The sequence below is a fragment of the Schistocerca gregaria genome, chromosome 3 (assembly GCF_023897955.1).
Source record: "Schistocerca gregaria isolate iqSchGreg1 chromosome 3, iqSchGreg1.2, whole genome shotgun sequence".
Taxonomy (NCBI): Eukaryota; Metazoa; Arthropoda; class Insecta; order Orthoptera; family Acrididae; genus Schistocerca; species Schistocerca gregaria.
In genome coordinates, this window is record NC_064922.1 from 628,270,785 (window position 1) to 628,289,593 (window position 18,809).

Genomic DNA, 18,809 nt, shown 5'->3' on the forward strand with positions numbered 1-18,809 from the left:
AGGAATGGTAGTGGAAAATCTTTTCATGGAACTCACAGATCCCTGTGCTTCATCTGAATGTGCAAATTACGTACATATGCATTCCAGTATGAATAAACACGAGGGGAGAATTAGATGGATAGGTTCTAGTTGTAGTGTAGAAGACAGCAGGTCTTGCCACCAGCAATTCCTACTTGAATGAATGGGAGGAAAGATGTCCATCCACTGGTTTTCATAAAAATCATTCTGTGGTGTTTTGCTTAGTTGCTGGGGTGACGAGCAATGAATTTGGTTTGTCACCAGTCAGTTGCATGACACTGCAAAATGATACCAAGATTACGCAATATTTGAACATGGGTTCTTGGCTAAATATTGTTGGGCAGGAATACATATGTGGTCCTACAATGTTGTATTAAATCCCAAAATGTATATAGTTTGCGACAGTACTGTAAGAAATAACTGATTAAAGTGAAGTACTGGGACTGCGAGATAACACAGGTAAGTATCTAGCAGATACAACAAAACAAACTGAATACTGTGATAACTTGTCAAGGTTCCTGACAAAGATATTAAGGAAGTTTTGGTGGCAATAGACAACCTCAATTTACTACAAGAGGTTAGATTGTTGGGACAAATTATGTAAGCTACCAATGGAAACAGTGATACTTGATACAGACAAGGATGCAGGATGACTCTCTACGAATGTAATAGCTATATGAGACACACGAATGATGCTTTGCGCACTGAGTACCGTAACAGACATTCAGAATGGTAGTGTAACAGCTACTGCAATCCAGCCAATGGAGAAGAGAGGCACAAAAGACACAGTAATAATTAAGGTTATTAGGACAAGAAATGAAGATTACGCAGATCTGGATTCCAATATACCAAAGAAAAGTGATCCAGTGATACCAAATTCGACCATTGGCTGTCTCAAACAACTTGCTGGTGTCACAGGTACAAGCAGATCCAAATAAATTCAATTCATATGATACAGCATACGGTGCAGCTGGGCAGAGGTGGGCAAACAAACTGAGCAACAAGCTTGTGTCAGGCCATGGTGTACAGGATCGTACTACAGTGGGTGAGCATACACAGGCAGGAGTGACACAATAATTTATAGTTGTGCAGAATGCTTACACGAGGGACACCTGACAAATAGCCTATACTACCTGTGCCCTCCCATGACTTTGACAATGGCAGCATTGGAACTGTCCGAGTTAGACTAGTTACAAGCCTGAGGGTACACAAAAAACCAATGTCAAATAAACACTCATCACTATGTGTAGGAAAGAAATATTAGTAGAAGTTGTACTTTAAAAGGCTGCGATCTTAGTGTCACAATGCCAGAACTGTACTATAAGGTAAAAGAGGATCAAAAAATTTTGAAGCTTCCTGTAAACAGTGTGAAGGTATTATTCACAGCCAGAGAGCAAAGCAGGCCTAAGAAGTAGCAGGTTTGCCAAGAAATGGCACTACGCAATGCTGTAGTGGAGTAAGGTTTTACTGGGGTAGCAGAATTGTCCTAGGGATTGATTTTTTTTTTTAATGCAAAAAGGAAGGAATAATTGACTTTCCCAGGGATAGAACTGAGACACAGGTACCGGGCTAAAAGGTTGTGGAAAACTTAAATTACATCACCATTCCGGTCATGATAAATGTTATCGGCAAGTGAAAGTATGTATGGTAGGTACTGAGTATGAACCACTGCAAAACATTAATGGCACAAGTTCAACTAATTTGGCAGAAGTGATTAACAAGATAGAGAAAGATAGTAACTTAAACCATCAGAACTGTGGACAGTTAAGATCCCTCTTAATTCAGTATTCATATGTGTTTGAGGAAAAACTCACGGTCTTAAAAGAAAATTATCTGCATGTTGCAAGTGAAGGCTCACGAAGCATTATGTTTGTGCCCTGCATTGAACCACAAGCTAATCATAAGTAAATAAAAAATTAAATAAATGCCTGACTGGGTGTAACTGAGCTGCTGAAAAGTCCATATTACAGTCCTCTAAATTTGAGATTGAAGAAACATATGATATGATAATAGAAATTATTCGGATAGTGTGGGGAGATGAAAATTTAATAGTCATGGGGGACTGAAATTCAGTAGTAGGAAAAGGAAGAGAAGGAAAGTAGTAGGTGAATATGGAATGGAGGTAAGGAATTAGGAAGCTGCATGATAGAATTTTGCACAGAGCATAGCTTAATCGCAGCTAATACTTGATTTAAGAATCATGAAAGAAGGTTGTGTACATGGAAGAGGCCTGGAGACACTGGAAGGTTTCAGGCAGATTGTGTAATGGTAAGACAGAGATTTAGGAACCAGGTTTTGAATTGTAAGACATTTCCAGGGGCAGATGTGGATTCTGAGCACAATTCATTAGTCAGGAGCAGTTTATTAAAACTGAAGAGACTGCAAAAAGATAGGAATTCAAGGATATGGGATCTGGGTAAACTGAAAGAACCAGAGGTTGCTGAGAGTTTCAAAGCGAGCATTAGGGAACAATTGACAAGAACAGGGGAAAGAAATACAATAGAAGAAGAATGGGTAGCTTTGCAAGATGAAGCAGTGGAGGCATCAGAGGACCAAATAGGTAGAAAGACGAGGGTTATTACAAATCGTTGGGTAACAGAGGAGATATTGAATTTAACTGATGAAAGGAGAAGATATAAAAATGCAGTAAATGAAGCAGGCAAAAAGGAATGCAAACATCACAAAAATGAGATAGACAGGCAGTGCAAAATGGCTAAGCAGGGATGGCTAGAGGACAAATGTACAGATGTAGAGCAATGGCTAGAGGACAAATATAAGGATGTACAAGCATGTATCACTAGGGGTAAGACAGATACTGCCAACAGGAAAATGAAAGAGACCTTTGGAGAAAAGAGAACCACCTGTAGGAATATCAAGAGCTCAGACAGAAAGCCAGTTCCACGAAAGAAGGGAAAGCAGAAAGGTGGAACAAGTATATAGAGGGTCTATACAAGAGTGATGTACTTGAGTGCAACATTATGGAAATGGAAGAGGACTCAGATGAAGATTAAATAGGAGATATCGTACTGCATGAAGAATTTGACAGAACCCAAGTCGAAACAAGGTTCCAGGAGTAGACAACATTCCATTAGAACTATCCGTTGGAGAGCCAGTCATTACAAAACTCTTCTATCTATTGAACAAGATGTATGAGACAGGTGAAATACTCTCAGACTTCAAGAAGAATATAATAATTCTAATCCCAAAGAGAGCAGGCATTGTCAGGTGTGAAAATTACTGAACTATCAGGTTAATAAGTGACAGCAGCAAAATACTAACACAAATGGAAAAACTAGAAGAAGTCGACCTCGGGGAATATTAGTTTGGATTCTGTAGAAAAGTTGCAACATGCGAGGCTATACTGATCCAACAACTTATCTTAGAAGATAGGCAAACCTATGTTTATAGTATTTGTAGGCATAGATAAAGCTTTTGACAATGGTGACTGGAATACTCTCTTTCACATTCTAAAGGTGGCAGGAGTAAAATACAGGGAGCAAATGGCTACTTACAATTCGCACGGAAACCGGAAGGCACTTATGAGGTTTGCTGATGACTTTGTAATTCTGTCAGAGACACCAATGGACTTGGAAGAGCAGCTGAACGGAATGGACAGTGTCTTGAAAGGAGGATATAATATGAGCTCCAACAAAAGCAAAACAAGGATAATGGAATGTAGTCAAATTAAATCAGGTGATGGTCAGGGACTTAGATTAGGAAATGAGACTCTTAAAATAGTAAATGAGTTTTGGTATTTGGGGAGTAAAATAACTGATGATGGTCGAAGTAGAGAGGATATAAAATATATACTGGCTACGGCAAGGAAAGTGTTTCTGAAGAAGAGCAATTTGTTAACATCGAGTACAGATTTAAGAGTCAGGAAGTCTTTTCTGATAGTATTTGTATGGAGTGTAGCCATGAGTGGAAGTGAAACATGGACAATAAGTAGTTTAGACAAGAAGAGAATAGAAGCTTTCAAAATGTAGTGCTACAGAAGAGTGCTGAAGATTAGATGGGTAGATCCTGTAACTCATGAAGAAGTACTGAGTAGTATTGGGGAGAAGAGGCATTTGTGTCACAACTTGACTAGAAGAAGGGATCGGTTGGTAGGACACATTCTGAGGTGTCAAGAGCTCATCAATTTAGTATTGGAGGGAAGCGTGGAGGGCAAAATTCATAGAGGGAGACCAAATGAGGAATACACTAAGCAGATTCAGAAGGATGTAGGTTGCAGTAGTTACTTGAAGAAGAAGAAGCTTGTGCAGGATAGTCATGGAGAACTGCATCAAACCAGTCTCTGGACTGAAGACCACACCAGCAACAAATCCAGGGGACAGCATAATGCTGATGCTCAATGTCTAAGTGATAAACAGGGCAATAATTCTGGGGAGAATATGTTCAGAAAACCTTTAAGAACCACAAACCTTCTCTGCTGTACACTACAAATCTTGTAAGTATCGTAATGGGACAGTCATTTGGACATAGAGTCATGTCCCTATATTTATTTATGCAGCACACGGTTACCAGTTTAAAGTGTTACCATTCAAATTAAATGTTACTGCAGGAATTTTATCCCTGCTCTTGACCGAATGTCAGGGCCCGAGATGTTCATTGGAGTGTTAGTCTACATAACCACTTAATTTAAATGAGCATTTGGAAGGAACATCTTGATCGGAATTGATCACTGGGCAAATCAGGGCAGGCTGCCTGTTGGTATAACCCAAAAATATATGTTTATCCAAATGCAGCAGTTTGTACTTAGTCAGGCTTTGCATGACCTGTCACTGAACTTGCTGCTAAGTAAACGTCCACTAGGAGTGGAGCAGCGAACATTCAACACCTTCAAAACAAGAGCTAGGTGGAGAAAAGGTGTCTTACCACCCTGATTTAACAAAGGCTTAATGATGGATGCATACCTGTTCTAGTTTGCCAAGTGTGACTAGAAATGAGACAATTATAACAAGCAATTGTTATAATTGCACGTAATTTCTTAATGTCCTGTGGAAGATCTTACTCAGCCAACAAAGTCAAGATGTTAGTGTGTGCCTTTAAAAGATTTCGCTACTATTTATTGGCATACCCTACTAAGGTCTACACAGGCCATCGAGTACTGAGCTTACTAATCAGTTGTACATTATCACATACTTAATTCGCCACATGGTGCATCTCCTTACAAGGCTACAGCTTTAAGATCATATGCGCATAACAGATACTCAAAATGTCGTCGTAGGCACACACTCAATGCTGCCAGAAGGCTTCGAACAGGTCAGCATAGCTTCTGAAGTTGGTCAAAATAAACAAACATTAGTCGTACAGGACAGTATGCACTGCAAGCATGGTTGGTTGGTTGGTTGGTTTGGGGGATTAAAAGGACCAGACTGCTATGGTCATCGGTCCCTTTTTCCAAAAAGCTAAAACCACCCAAAGAGAAGAAAAAACTAACAACAGGAAAGACGGCAGACGACACAGGACAAGAGATACTCAGACAAAGAACAGACAAAACAAAGTAAAACCACACAGAGTGTGGCAGTGGTTGGCCGACCATGGGGATAAAAAAGGAAACGCCAACCATCGAGAACACATGAAAAACTCAGTTTAAAATCGTAGGCCCAAGGCCAGAATCAACAAAAAATAATAAAATAAAACAGAAACACTCAGATTAAATGATAAAAAACCCCTGCCCGAATGAAACATAAAACTAAGTCAGCCATAGCAGAGTCATCTAATAAAAGAGCAGAGAGCGTGTCAGGCAGCGCAAATATCTGCCTGAGCACAGATACCAAATATATTAGCAAAAAGAGTGATATCATAGATTGACAACAAATATTTAAAAAATACTCTCTGTAATCAAAGGCTGTTCAAAATTCCACCCATGTTACCAAATTAAGTATTTTCCAATCCCTCAGGCAACATTATTCATTACAGTAAGATTTTCAAGATTAAGGTTACAGCAATGTGTAGAAATGGAACTATGCTGCATCAACATCATGAAGAAAGCATTCTAAATAAAAATTGTGAGTTCTGCATTTAGTAGTGGATTATTGGAAACCTCTACGCTTACTTTATAGCTCTTGCACTTGTGAGCCAAGTTAGTCCTCTTCGTGAATTACTTGGTATGCAAAATGATTGCCATTTCCATATGTGCTACTTCTGACTTATCTAACCACCTAATAGAATAAAACTTGAAATCTGAACCATAATATGGATTTCTTTTTGTTGTTACATTTCAATACATTGTAGAGTGTTTTTGAGAAAAAGGCTACCCTTGGAAACTTGAAGCAAAAATGTCAAATAACACTATGCAGGAAACATTTCTCAAAATAATTTAGGTGTTCCTAACTCTGCTCCAAGAACTTATTTTTCCCATTCCGAGAAATGAAATTAAGGACATTACACAGGATGAGTAAAAATATAAGCAGATATGAGATTTTCTCAGCATACTGATGGAAAATATTGACACAGCGTTGTATGCAAGACACTACAAAACACCAAAAATCAAAGATTGTGAATTACAAGCTTTTGCCCTCCCCACTTAGCCTTGTGAAGTCCTTTGTTACCACAATATGTAGAAGTTCCAAAAAGTGTGAACTCAGTCATCTGCATCTTAACATTATGAATAATTTTCAGAATAACATTCTTAAAATTAACATCCCTCAATAGTATTCTTAAAATCAAACGGAAGTATTCCACAGGTGCCAGAATGCTGTCTTTCACCACACGTAGCAGCATCAGGCAAGCAGTACAGCCACAACAAAGTCGCACTCAGTACAGAAAGCAGAGAGCATAACATCAAAATCACACAGAATTTAACAAAAAAAATGTTGTGGACTTAGAGCATCCTATTTGAAGAAAATATCATTGTTGCTGAAAAAGACTAATAAAGGTGTCCTGGTATGACAGATGTGTGGGTTCTAGGGCAGCACATGCACTCACAATGAAAGTAACCCAGAATAGTGAATATGTTATTCAACTCTGGTAATGCTGGTGACAGCAAACGTAGAATGCAGGTTTAGCCTATCTGTTCTGCATTGACTACTAATTAACATTCTCTGAACTTCAGTTCAAAGAAAACTAATCTTCTGTCTCGGCACATTATTTGAAGAAGTTCGAAACTAACAGTACTCAGTTAAATCTCTAGGCAGGTGGTCTCTGTCTATAAGCAATAATTCTATCCACTATTCTGTTTCTACTGAAGACTAACCACTGTCTATTTATCAGCCTCTGTTTCTATCTCGCTCGATGACTTGAAGATACAACAAACGTTCTGCAGGAACTGGCTAGCAAGACTGACTGATTTACAACTTGCAACTGACAATTTTGGCTCGTGGACTGTTACGTAAGCATGCATCTCTCTGGTGGCGCTCCCACTCCAAGCGGCGATTCTTAAGGGCAGCGTGACTGGTACACACACAGCAATGTTACTACTGAGGACAGACATCCACAGTATGTCTGCTACCCACTATTGTAAACTCTTCTTGCGTGGTATCTCAGAACACAAAAACAAAAACAAAAATTGGCACAAAAAGAACACCAAATTTGGCAAAAACTTTCAATTTGGAAGAAATACCACCTGACTGGAGAAACAAGGAAAAAGCACCAAATTTGGAAAAAAGAAAAAAATTACAATGAATGTAATAAAAAAACACTATATCTGACACAAAATAACAACTAATTCAGCTAAAATGATAATGAATCTGGTAAGAAAAACCACCAAATTTAGATACAAAATAAAACAATTCCTTCCCTTCCCCATTTATCACAGATGTTAATGATCAGTATATCCATTCCTTAAGCCTTCTTTTTGCTGTCCTCCATCCCTATTTTCACAAGGTTGGCATGTTCATTTTCGGATTTGGTTGTGCTAGTGATAGAAGGTGACCAGATGCCCTTCCTCTCACCACCCGTTTGTTCCACAGGATGGAATTTGTGTACTCCAATTGTCTATGTCTAGTTCTATCCCTTGCAAAAGTGTGCAAATGTTTTCTAAATGTTAGTAAATCATGTAATGAGGTGGGCTGTGTATGCCAGCCCAGTATTCACCTACTCAGATGTGGGAAAACGACCTAAAAACCACATCCAGCTGATCAACACACAAGTCATTGTCATTAATCTACTGGGCAGATTCAATATGGGGCCAACACACTTCTCTGAATCCTAGAAACAGCATGCTAATGTGCGCAGCTATCTGAGTGGACCAGATTCATCCTTGTAGTAACATGTTTAGATTATTTAAAGGTCTCGTTATATCCATAATGGCTGAGTCAGCTTCCCATACGTAATCAATAAATTACAACTGTTTTTCTCCTTTCATTTTAGTAAATAGTAAGACTTCCTACCACAATCACAAAGAACACTGACCTTGGTAAAAAAGATTACTACGCAATAGCAATACATGTCACCATAGTTGTCATTTGCTGCTTTCTCACATTTTAAAAGGTAACTGAGCTGGTGGCACAGAACAAAAGTTGGACAGTGTATGACAAACTTTCCAAGTCCAAGTTGTTTGGTGGGCAGCCTCCACTGTCTGTGTGCCACATACACCGCAAGTGCACAGTCGAAATAGCCTGCTTTAGCTAAAAGTCGATGCAGCATTATAGGCATTAAAAACATTAGAAAGAGAGACTATCTTGATCCAATATAAGAGATGGTCTGATTGTTCTAATCTAAACAGGTTAATGTAATTGTGTAGGCTTCTAAGGCCAGAGTAAGTTAACATAAAAGTTTTCTGACAATGGTATGGCATCATAGTGTAAAATACTATAGTGGAGAAACCTTTCGGCCACTGTTGCAGTGGCCTCCTTCTGGGTCTACATTATGAGGTGGTGCCACATGCAGAAAACTTTTCTGACAACTGAACAAGTTAAGTAAATAAAATAATTATTTCACTGTTCTAACTCCTTTCATAAACAATAAAAGACTTTTGAAGGCAACAAACAAGACTTTTTTCAGAAACACTATCATAAATAATAAATAAAAGAGGAATAATACTGATTCACACTTTCCAAGCATCAGCAGATTCCTGCACCTGGAAAGTCTGGTGGGGTGTCTGTAGATGTTTTGCCTGTTTTAACTAAGCTTTATTGTTCTATTGATTACTTCCTGTTGGTGTGAGTTTTTGAAGCTCTATTTTGTAGCAATAATACTATTGTAATCAGTAAAACTATAAATATGAATTCCTATTATCATTAATGTAACCTCACTTACTTGTTGTGTAACTCCAGAAATCTCTGCTTCTTCAAAGGACATTTTATTTCTTGCTAGGCTGCCCTCATCAAAAGACTATAAAAAGAAATTTTCAAAAATTTAAGACACTCTATGGTATGCTACATTACATACCAACACAATACAGGCAATCAATCATATAATAATGCTACAGTTTTCATCAACAAATACGGAATCACAAGAAGACAAATATTATCTTTAAGCTCTGTTACTAAACCAATGTGAGGCATCAATTTACACACAACAATGATGCCTCCAGGTACTGACATCAGAACATACAGCGCTAGACTCTTACTGGTGTGATTACGGATGCACTTCAAGCACCAATCACAATCACCACCATTTGGCATTTATGCCTGCTTACAGGCCTTCATTTCATTTCATCTTAATTGTAATTCATCTGCATTAAGCAGTTTATGGAAATCATGGAAAAAATTTTGTATAGCCTAATAAGAACTTCAACACAACTCCAAAATGAGAATCCAGTGTCTTAACCGCAAGACTATTCTGCCTTTCCAATACTGGACCCATAACGAAAATTATATACAAGCCCATATTTCCTTCTGTCTCATCAGGATAGGTCACTGATTTTCGTTACATACAAACACAGCCATTTTCTTTTAAACATGAAAACAAACACACGGCTGAGTTATCCTCCAAACCTTCTCAAATCTACAAATACCTTTTTAATCTACTATTGACAAGTTTCTTATTGTAAATAAAGTAAAATTAGACCTTTCTTTTTAAAAACCTGGAAATATTTGTCATTTTCAAAGTAGTATTGTCTACAACAGAAATTCTGTTTGGATTGGAAGTGTGCACAAGTTTCAGTTATCAAATTAAGGATATGATAAATGAACTGTCTAAACAGACAGTACACATCAGTAGTAATCCCAATTTTATCTTATTAGACTAACAACATTTGCATATAAGGAAAATGTAAAAGTAAACTTGCATAGATTTAAAGAATTTATTTTCTGTGTTACACAGGTCAAGTGTTAATTCTCAGTAAGATATGAGACTTAGCCAACTCCATTTCCAACCAAATTAATGACAACAAAACTGGGGTAAGTTTTTTCTCCATGGTTTATTTAGCTGACACCTACGTCCAACTATCAATAGGCAGTTGAACATAGCACCCAATGGATTACGAGGGCTTGCAGATTCTGTATCTGGCTAGAGAGGCTATTCACAGATATGAAAGGAAGTTCTTCTGATAATTTATGGCAGTGACTATTTTCATGTCTATTTTCATAGAACAAAATCACACACTATTACTGATCTGGCAAAACTGTACAAAGACTCCAGAGGTGTACATTACATTTAAGTAATTATCCACTTTTGTATAAGCTCACCAGCCACTATGCCAATGCAACGCATTATCTCGTGTGTGTGTGTGTGTGTGTGTGTGTGTGTGTGTGTGTGTGTGCGCGAGCGCGCGCGCGCGCGCGCGCGCGCGTGCGTGAATGCATGCGGATATAGGTAGGAATTCACGTGGTTTTACATAGATGAAGAGTTTTTGGCAGAAAAATATCCAATACCTTCATTTAACCCATTGGCAGTAAAAACACAAATTTAAAAAAACGTCGATTACGATGTAAGTGAAAGATGTTAGAGTACTTATTGTAAAGCTGCTACACATCATGAGCAAGAAAGATGGAACTGTAAGGAGTTGAGATTAATGCAGATGTAGTTAACAGAATTATTCTGCTGCAACCTCACCAACCAGAGAACCTAGAAGAATCACTGTAAGCATCAAAAGATGGGCAGTGTCAAATGAGTTTGTGTGCACCTAACTGCTACTGGTAGCTGAAATAAGATGGAAGAAAGCACAAAGATACAGCACTTTTATTTAATGGAAGACATTACTAATTCAAGGTCATGCCATTTTGTTTAAATATTTCAGCATCAGCATCAGCATCAGCATCAGCATCAGCATCACCATTTGATCAGATATCAGGAGATAAAATGTTGGAAAAGCTAACAATTTATACTGGAGGCATTTTAATCAGTACTGTCGCATGGGAGGCACAGCTGGAGATACTGAATGATGTGCTAGCAATTATTCAGATTTCAGAAGTCACTTTAATGTAAAATAAAATTGCGGCTGCATGGAAAAAAAATCAAAACTGGAGGGTTTAATTTCATTCTATTTAGTCAACCCAAATCCAGTAAAAATTAATAGCCATTGGAGAATGTATGTCCCCAATTTGTAAAAAAGCAACTGAAAGCTTTTATAGCACTGTGTAGGTTCTATCAAAGACTTTTGGGAGATCAGTGTCTTCCTAACCCACTATTAAAGAAGCTAATGAAGAATGATAATCCATGGATTTGGAATGAAGAATAGTACAATCCTTTTCACAGGGTTAAAAACAGTTTATTCAAATCGCCAGCATTGCACCACCCAGAACTTAATATATTCTCTGAATTTTCAACTATGTGAAGTTGACAGATAAATAAAAATCAGATAGTTAACAGGACATGGTACTTAGCCACTGAGAGTATTAAATATTTATCATTCTATGGTGTTTTTAAAATACCAGATTTCATCTCTTTGGCAGACCACAGTAGTTACTTATCACCACTGTTTGTTGTCTTTCCTCAGGCACTGTAAATTAATGAATAACTGAAAAACGAGGTGAGCAGTACTAATTCAAGAGTAAGCAAATGAAAGGAAAAAGCAATATCACACACAGTGAACTTTCAAGATTGTTGGCTGGAAATGAAGCATAACACTGCAAATATGTCAGCCAAGAGATCAGAATATATCTAATAAAGATGTAAAAGCACAACAGTTGCAAGCTGTGCTGCACTAAATGAGGAGTAGCAGTTAGTGTCACTGGCCAGCGTGCTGCGGAGGTTGCCAGTTCACATCCTATCACTAGCAATATTTCGAACAATGGAACTTGCTATTCACCATTTAGTGGAGAAGCTGAATTAAGTTTTCAGCTATTAATGCCTTCGTCAACAATAGAAAACACACACACACACACACACACACACACACACACACACACACACACACACACACACACGGCAAGGTTCCAGTTGCACAAGACTGCAATTGTGTGTGTGTGTGTGTGTGTGTGTGTGTTTACATATTTTGGAATATTTGATGTTTGCGTAAACAGCAACACTCTCCAACCACGAGACAATTCTGTTCTAGCAATACATTGCTGTCTCAAAAAAAAAAAAAAAAAAAAAAAAAAAAAAAAAAAAAAAAAAAAAAAAAAAAAAAAAAAAAAAAAAACACACACACACACCCTCCTAATGCTGTGTTGTACTTCACTCACAACCCTGTTTTCGGGTGTGGACTTCACTGTGGTTACAACATGATAATATATATGACAGCTAGCAAAAAAAATGTAAAAAAAGAACGAGATATGGATTCTAGTCTAAATGCGACAAAGAAGAAGTACAATGACAGAAGCCATTGATATTGAGTTGAGATATGGGGAAAGTCCACAATTTTAATAATGCAGTAGAACAACTTATGAATTAAATACATTTAAGTTGTGCTCGTTTGGGTCCAACTGTATGAATTAATTATAGGAATATTTAAACATACTAGTCATACTGCATAAGTGGAACACATCTTCCCCTCTTATTCTGTAATTAAAATAAAGTTACTGACGGAGGTCTGGTGTGGGCTGCAGTCATTGTATGGTATTGAAACTTGATAGATATGATAATGCATTAATGCAGAACTGACATACAATGGGGAAAAAAATTAGTTCTATTTTACGCCACCAGGTGCAAATCCGCCACTTAAAGCATGTTGTCGATGTCTCCAGTGCACATATTGCACAAACTGTGTAGTTAATAATAAAATCAATGATGTAAATAAAATACTTTCATCTTTCCTTTTCCTTCCCTCTTTCCTGACGAAGCAGCCGCCGGTTGCGAAAGCTCGAAATTTTGTGTGTGTGTGTTTGTATGTTATTTTATTGTGCCTGTCTACTGGCACTTTCCCGCTTGGTAAGTCTTGGAATCTTTGTTTTTAATATATAATAATAAAATCAATATTATATGTGGAAACATTTCTGTATGTCTTTCTTGCACTCAACAGTGCCAGGTTTGCGCCTGGTAGTAAAAATTGGAGCTAAATTTCTTCCAGCATAAATTTGTTTTGCATTAACACATTAGAATATTTACCAAGTTTTGCAGCCATGGGATAATTACAGACCACACTGTATCTCTGTGAGTAGCTGCATTTTATTATAGCCACATCATACAATTCTTTCATTTTATATTGTTAAAACAACATTATATAATTTACAATAAGATGAAGGACATTTGTATGATCCACTATGTACCATAAGAAAATCTTTTGCTTGTTTAAGAGAATTTTGTGCTTGTTTTTAATGAATAACTTCACAACTAAACTAAACTGATTCAATCCTAGTTTTATATGATCACTTCTTTGTTTTTTTTTTTTTTTTTGCTCAGCCATATGAAATTAATTGGTTAAAATTATATTAGCTAAGAACACTTTATCTATGAGATGGATAAACAGTTCGATCAAATGACAGCTGTCTCAGATTCACATTATTAATGACTAACAGCATCTTCCTGTTGTTGTAAGCATCATCCAGATTGTTTTTGTTATGTATGTGGTGTCTTAATGGGATTGAAAGCAGTAAAGCATTCAGTAAAGGATGCTAACAATTTCCACTCAGCATACAGATCGTATTTTGGTATCCCTTCAGGAGACCTAGACAAGAACTGGGCACCACGTTTGTGTGTGGGTGTTGCAGAACCACTCTCGAGGCCTGGTATACAGGAGAAAACAGAAAAAATTACATTTGGTGTACCTAGAATTTGGCAAGAACCAACATATCCCCTCTCCAACTGCTATTTCTGTGTTGCTGACTTGTCTTATCACAAGAAGGGTAAGAAAACCAATGTCATTGCATACCCAGACTTGCCGTCATCTCTTACGCCCATTACTCACAGTGAGGAGCTTACTGTTCCTCCTACACCAATACTGAAGGAGTGTGAAGATGGCGGTAGTGAATCAAATAGCAAAACTGATCACGAAATAGACTTCTCAGATGATGACAATGCTACATTTTACTACTCCATAAAAAATGAGTTAAATGACTTGATCAGGGATCTAATCTAGGACTTACAAAATCAAATTCAAAAATTCCAACATCAAGACTAAAGCAGTGGAACCTATTCGGAAAGATTTGCAAGATATCCAACCAGCAGAATCACCATGAAACTTTCTCACTACATCACTCTAACAGACAAACTGTGCTATTGCCACAATATGCTCACCTTTTGCAAAGAAGTGGGATTTAACAGTGATCTAAAGGACTGGCAATTGCAGTTCCTGCAATAACCTGAAAGCTGTTCTCCTCCGTAATGGAGACAAGTATCCATCAATTCCAATAGCTCATTCGACACATCTGAAGGATTATTACTCTCAAGTGTTCTAACATCTCCTTCAGGTGGTAAAATATGTTGAACAACAGTGGGATGTAATTTGTGATTTCAAAATGGTTTTGTTTTTGAAGTGTTTACAAAGAGATCAGAAATACATGAATCCCTTGTCAAACAGGAAAAGATTCTAATGTCTCCCTCCCATATTAAGCTTGGCCTTTGTAAAAGCATTAGATACACGAGATGGAAATAAAGTAACACCAGAATGTGTTACTCAAACTATCAGAGGGTAAGATAAGGGCCAGAATTTTTGTGGACCCTACATGAAAAAATTACTTCTTGATGACACATTCATCAGTAAGATTCTATCAGTTCAAAGAAAGGCCTGGAAGAAATTCTAGGATGTAATGAATGGTTTCCTAGGGAATCACATGGTGGACAACTACAGGGATGTGGTAGTGGGTCTTTTGAAGAACTCCACAGCAATGGGGAGCAGAATGTGTCTAAAGTTCATGTACTTCACTTGAATCTAGATGTTTTCAAGTTTTGTACGGGCAAATATTCGGGGAGATGGGCCAAAAGGTTCCATCGGGACTGACAATTGTTTGAAAGAAGGTACCAAAGGCAGTCTAACGAGCGAATCTTGGTGATTACATCTGATGACTGTTCACAGAGAGTAATGTAACTTACATGACGAAACATAGGAAATCAAGACGTTTATAAGCACACTGTACAAGATGATGATGATGATGATGATGAGTCCCATACTCCGTTTACCGAGCGTAGGGGAGCGACGCGGGAGACCCGCGCCGCCATACTAGGCAAGGTCCTAGTGGAGGTGGTTTGCCATTGCCTTCCTCCGACCGTAATGGGGATGATTGATGATGATGATGATGAAGACGACACAAACACCCAGTCATCACGAGGCAGGTGAAAAATCCCTGACCCCGCCGGGAATCGAACCCGGGACCCCGTGCTCGGGAAGCGAGAACGCTACCGCGAGACCACGAGCTGCGGACACTGTACAAGATATATTAACAATTTCATATACTTAAACATTTTTGTCATATAAAATACACCACAGAACTTTCTGTACTGTTGACCATAGGATGGACAATTTTCATGACACATGCACTATCAATCACTACCCAGGGGATATGATGCATGGTCAGTTGCAGCAAAAGCAAACTCATCTGAAACTTCCAATGGGATAGGATGCCTTCCTCTTCCAGGTGTCACAAAGATCACCCATGTTTCCGAATTTCATTACCATCTCCTTTAATACATTTAATGAAATCAAGCCTCTCCTCAGACCTATTAGTTAACAACAGTCTCAGTGCAGCACTGTAACTGCTGCTGTTCATATAAAAACAGTTTCACTAAGAGCACAGGATCTCTTTATATATATATATATATATATATATATATATATATATATATATATATATAAATGAAAACCTACATCCTTTCGTCTTTCCCTCTCCTTCCTGAAGAAGCAACCATCGGTTGCGAAAGCTAGCAATTCTGTGTGTGTGTTTGTGTGTTTTGTTCATGTGCCTGTCTGCCGGCACTTTCCCGCTTGGTAAGTCTTGGAATCTTTGTATATATATATGGGCTGTTCACCCACATTACGGATTGGCAAATGACAGCATGGATGTCATACTGTCAAACAGCATACGGTACCAGATTTACATCTACCAAGTTTTGCAACTGTACGACAATTACTGCCCACATTGGACAATCGTGATTAGCTTTAGTTTAATTACACCCACTAGGTATTACAAGAGGGGAAGATGTGTTCCACTTATGCAATATGACTAGTATATTCATATATTCTTTTAATTCACCCATACACTTTTTTTCGGCGCAAAAAAGCACAACTTCAATGTATCTAACTGATAAGTTCTTCTACCGCATGATTCAAAGTACAAACTTTAATTATTATTGCCTGGTACTTCAGAGGTTGAACGGTCACCAGGCACATAAATAAGAATGAAAATGTTGTAAATCTTACACACACACACACACACACACACACACACACACACACACACACACACAGAGAGAGAGAGAGAGAGAGAGAGAGAGAGAGAGAGAGAGAGAGAGAGCTATAATATTATTTATTTATTATTTATTGCAAATGTGTGGGGTCTGCTGTGTCAGACAGGTCCGACAGAACAGGCACCACACGTGTATACTATGACTGTAAGCTTAACTGCTATGACATCTTCAATGCAGATGTACTAGAATGTCCATACTTCTTTTGGGAATACAACACTGCAAGCAAAATGATGTAAATTGATGGGGACATTACTTTGTAGAGTGTGATAAGTTTAAAACTTAGCTCAGAAGGAAAGTGTGCTTGGATAGCCAAATCAGTTAAGGCGACCACTCTCACACAGTGGGAAATCCGGGTTCAAGTCCCAATACAGAAAATATTTCACGTTTCGCCATTGAATTATTTCAATGCTCGATTTCAGCTGACGCCTGTACATCCATCGAGACTTTATTGACTTGTGTACATCCCTCAAAACATTATTATTTTTCCTACTATTATTTAAAATGAACTTTGTGGTACTTTCTCATACTTACTGATTTTGGAAATAGCCTCTCATTATCAGCAGTACTGTTGGAACCAAAGAATCTTTTTGGTGTTGTCTCTGAAATAAACTCTTTTGTAGGCACTAATTGTGGTCTAGTGCGTAGATAATCAACAATATCAGCAACATCTTTGAAATTGTCAGATTTTTCCACACCCACTGTATCTTGCTGCATTTCACTTTTTTCTGTTTCACCAAAGTCATCATCTGAGTTCAAGTTAGTCCTCATATTTGCCATGTACTTCCTCAAACTCATGAGTTCTAGCAACACTTCTTTAAATTTGAGTTCCATTTCTGCATTCTGCTTAACTGCTTCTGTCAGGTCACTCATTTGCATCTTTAAAAGAGGTGTTCTGGTTTCCAGTTCCTAAAAAGAGTTGTCCTATTACAAACAGTTAACTTACAAGTCAATAAACACAATGTGTAATAAATGTTAACGTCATCATAACACATTCGGTTGTTTGTTATTTACAAACCTCTTTAAAAAAGAGGAATTTACGGCTATTTTGAATGGCACCAGCAGTAGCACTGTTTACAACCTGAAGCAAAACATGTGAAGACAAAATTGGTAAACAGGATTGACGAGTACTGGTTTATGATAACGAGCAGCCTTTTGTGAGTGTTTTGTGTACCTTTTTTGAGTAGATATAGGCTACCCCCTGAAGTCAAATCTAAAATACTTCAAACAAAATTTTAAAAAATCCAACATTTGAACAATATAGTTGAACAGTTTCCTTTTAATGCTTGAGTGTAAATTAGATATTGGTGGTAATTAAAGAGTAATCTCAAAACAATAAATTTAAGAAAACTTCACCTCCAATAATAGAATCTGTGTGTTTGACATTAAAGTGGACATACAAGTTATAAAGAGTTATTGATCTTATGTTCAGTTTGAAGAGATTAACTGACATTCAAGTGATATATTTCAATGTTATGTGTCATTGTTGTCAAATAGTATCTGTGGCCAACAGAAATTTAATGACACAAGGTGTCATTGTCTTAGGGAACCAGGGAAAGCAATTCTTGCACAACGATGACTTATTTCAAATTTAAAATACAGTCCTTTCATAACTAGGCTGACTAAAAAATCCTGCTATAAGTATACGCAGAAACTAGACTGTTTTGTATTACGGAAGGCATAATTTAATTTGCACCAATTAACACAGTCATTTACATCAATGAAAGAAGCCACTTGGAAGACTATTTAACTAAGAAACCATTTGAAGAATATTAACTGATTTATAATACACCTGATTATGGAAATGGAAGAGGATGTAGATGAAGATGAAATGGGAGATATGATACTGTGTGAAGAGTTTGACAGAGCACTGAAAGACCTGAGTCGAAACAAGGCCCCCGGAGTACACAACATTCCATTGGAACTACTGACGGCATTGGGAGAGCCAGTCCTGACAAAACTCTACCATCTGGCGAGCAAGATGTATGAGACCAAAGCAAGATAGCTACAGGGTGTTGAAGAATGGTCATCAGTGAAGTGAGATGATGCATAGTCACACAAATTGCAGAAGAGGAGGAAATAGCATGTTATGGTTCCAGCAAGCGATAGTAATATCCATTATA

At 37.7% G+C, this 18,809-nt stretch overlaps 1 protein-coding gene across 1 annotated transcript in view; it reads right to left on the minus strand.

Moving 5' to 3' along the window:
• Positions 1–18,809, minus strand: part of LOC126353882 (nucleoprotein TPR-like) — a 342,294-nt gene that overhangs the window by 259,025 nt on the left and 64,460 nt on the right. Inside the window, exons 8-9 of the mRNA XM_050003086.1 lie at positions 17,221–17,595; positions 9,223–9,297 (exon numbers count right to left, since the gene is read on the minus strand). Coding sequence (XP_049859043.1) covers positions 9,223–9,297; positions 17,221–17,595 — 450 coding nt within the window. The remainder of the gene's footprint in view (positions 1–9,222; positions 9,298–17,220; positions 17,596–18,809) is intronic.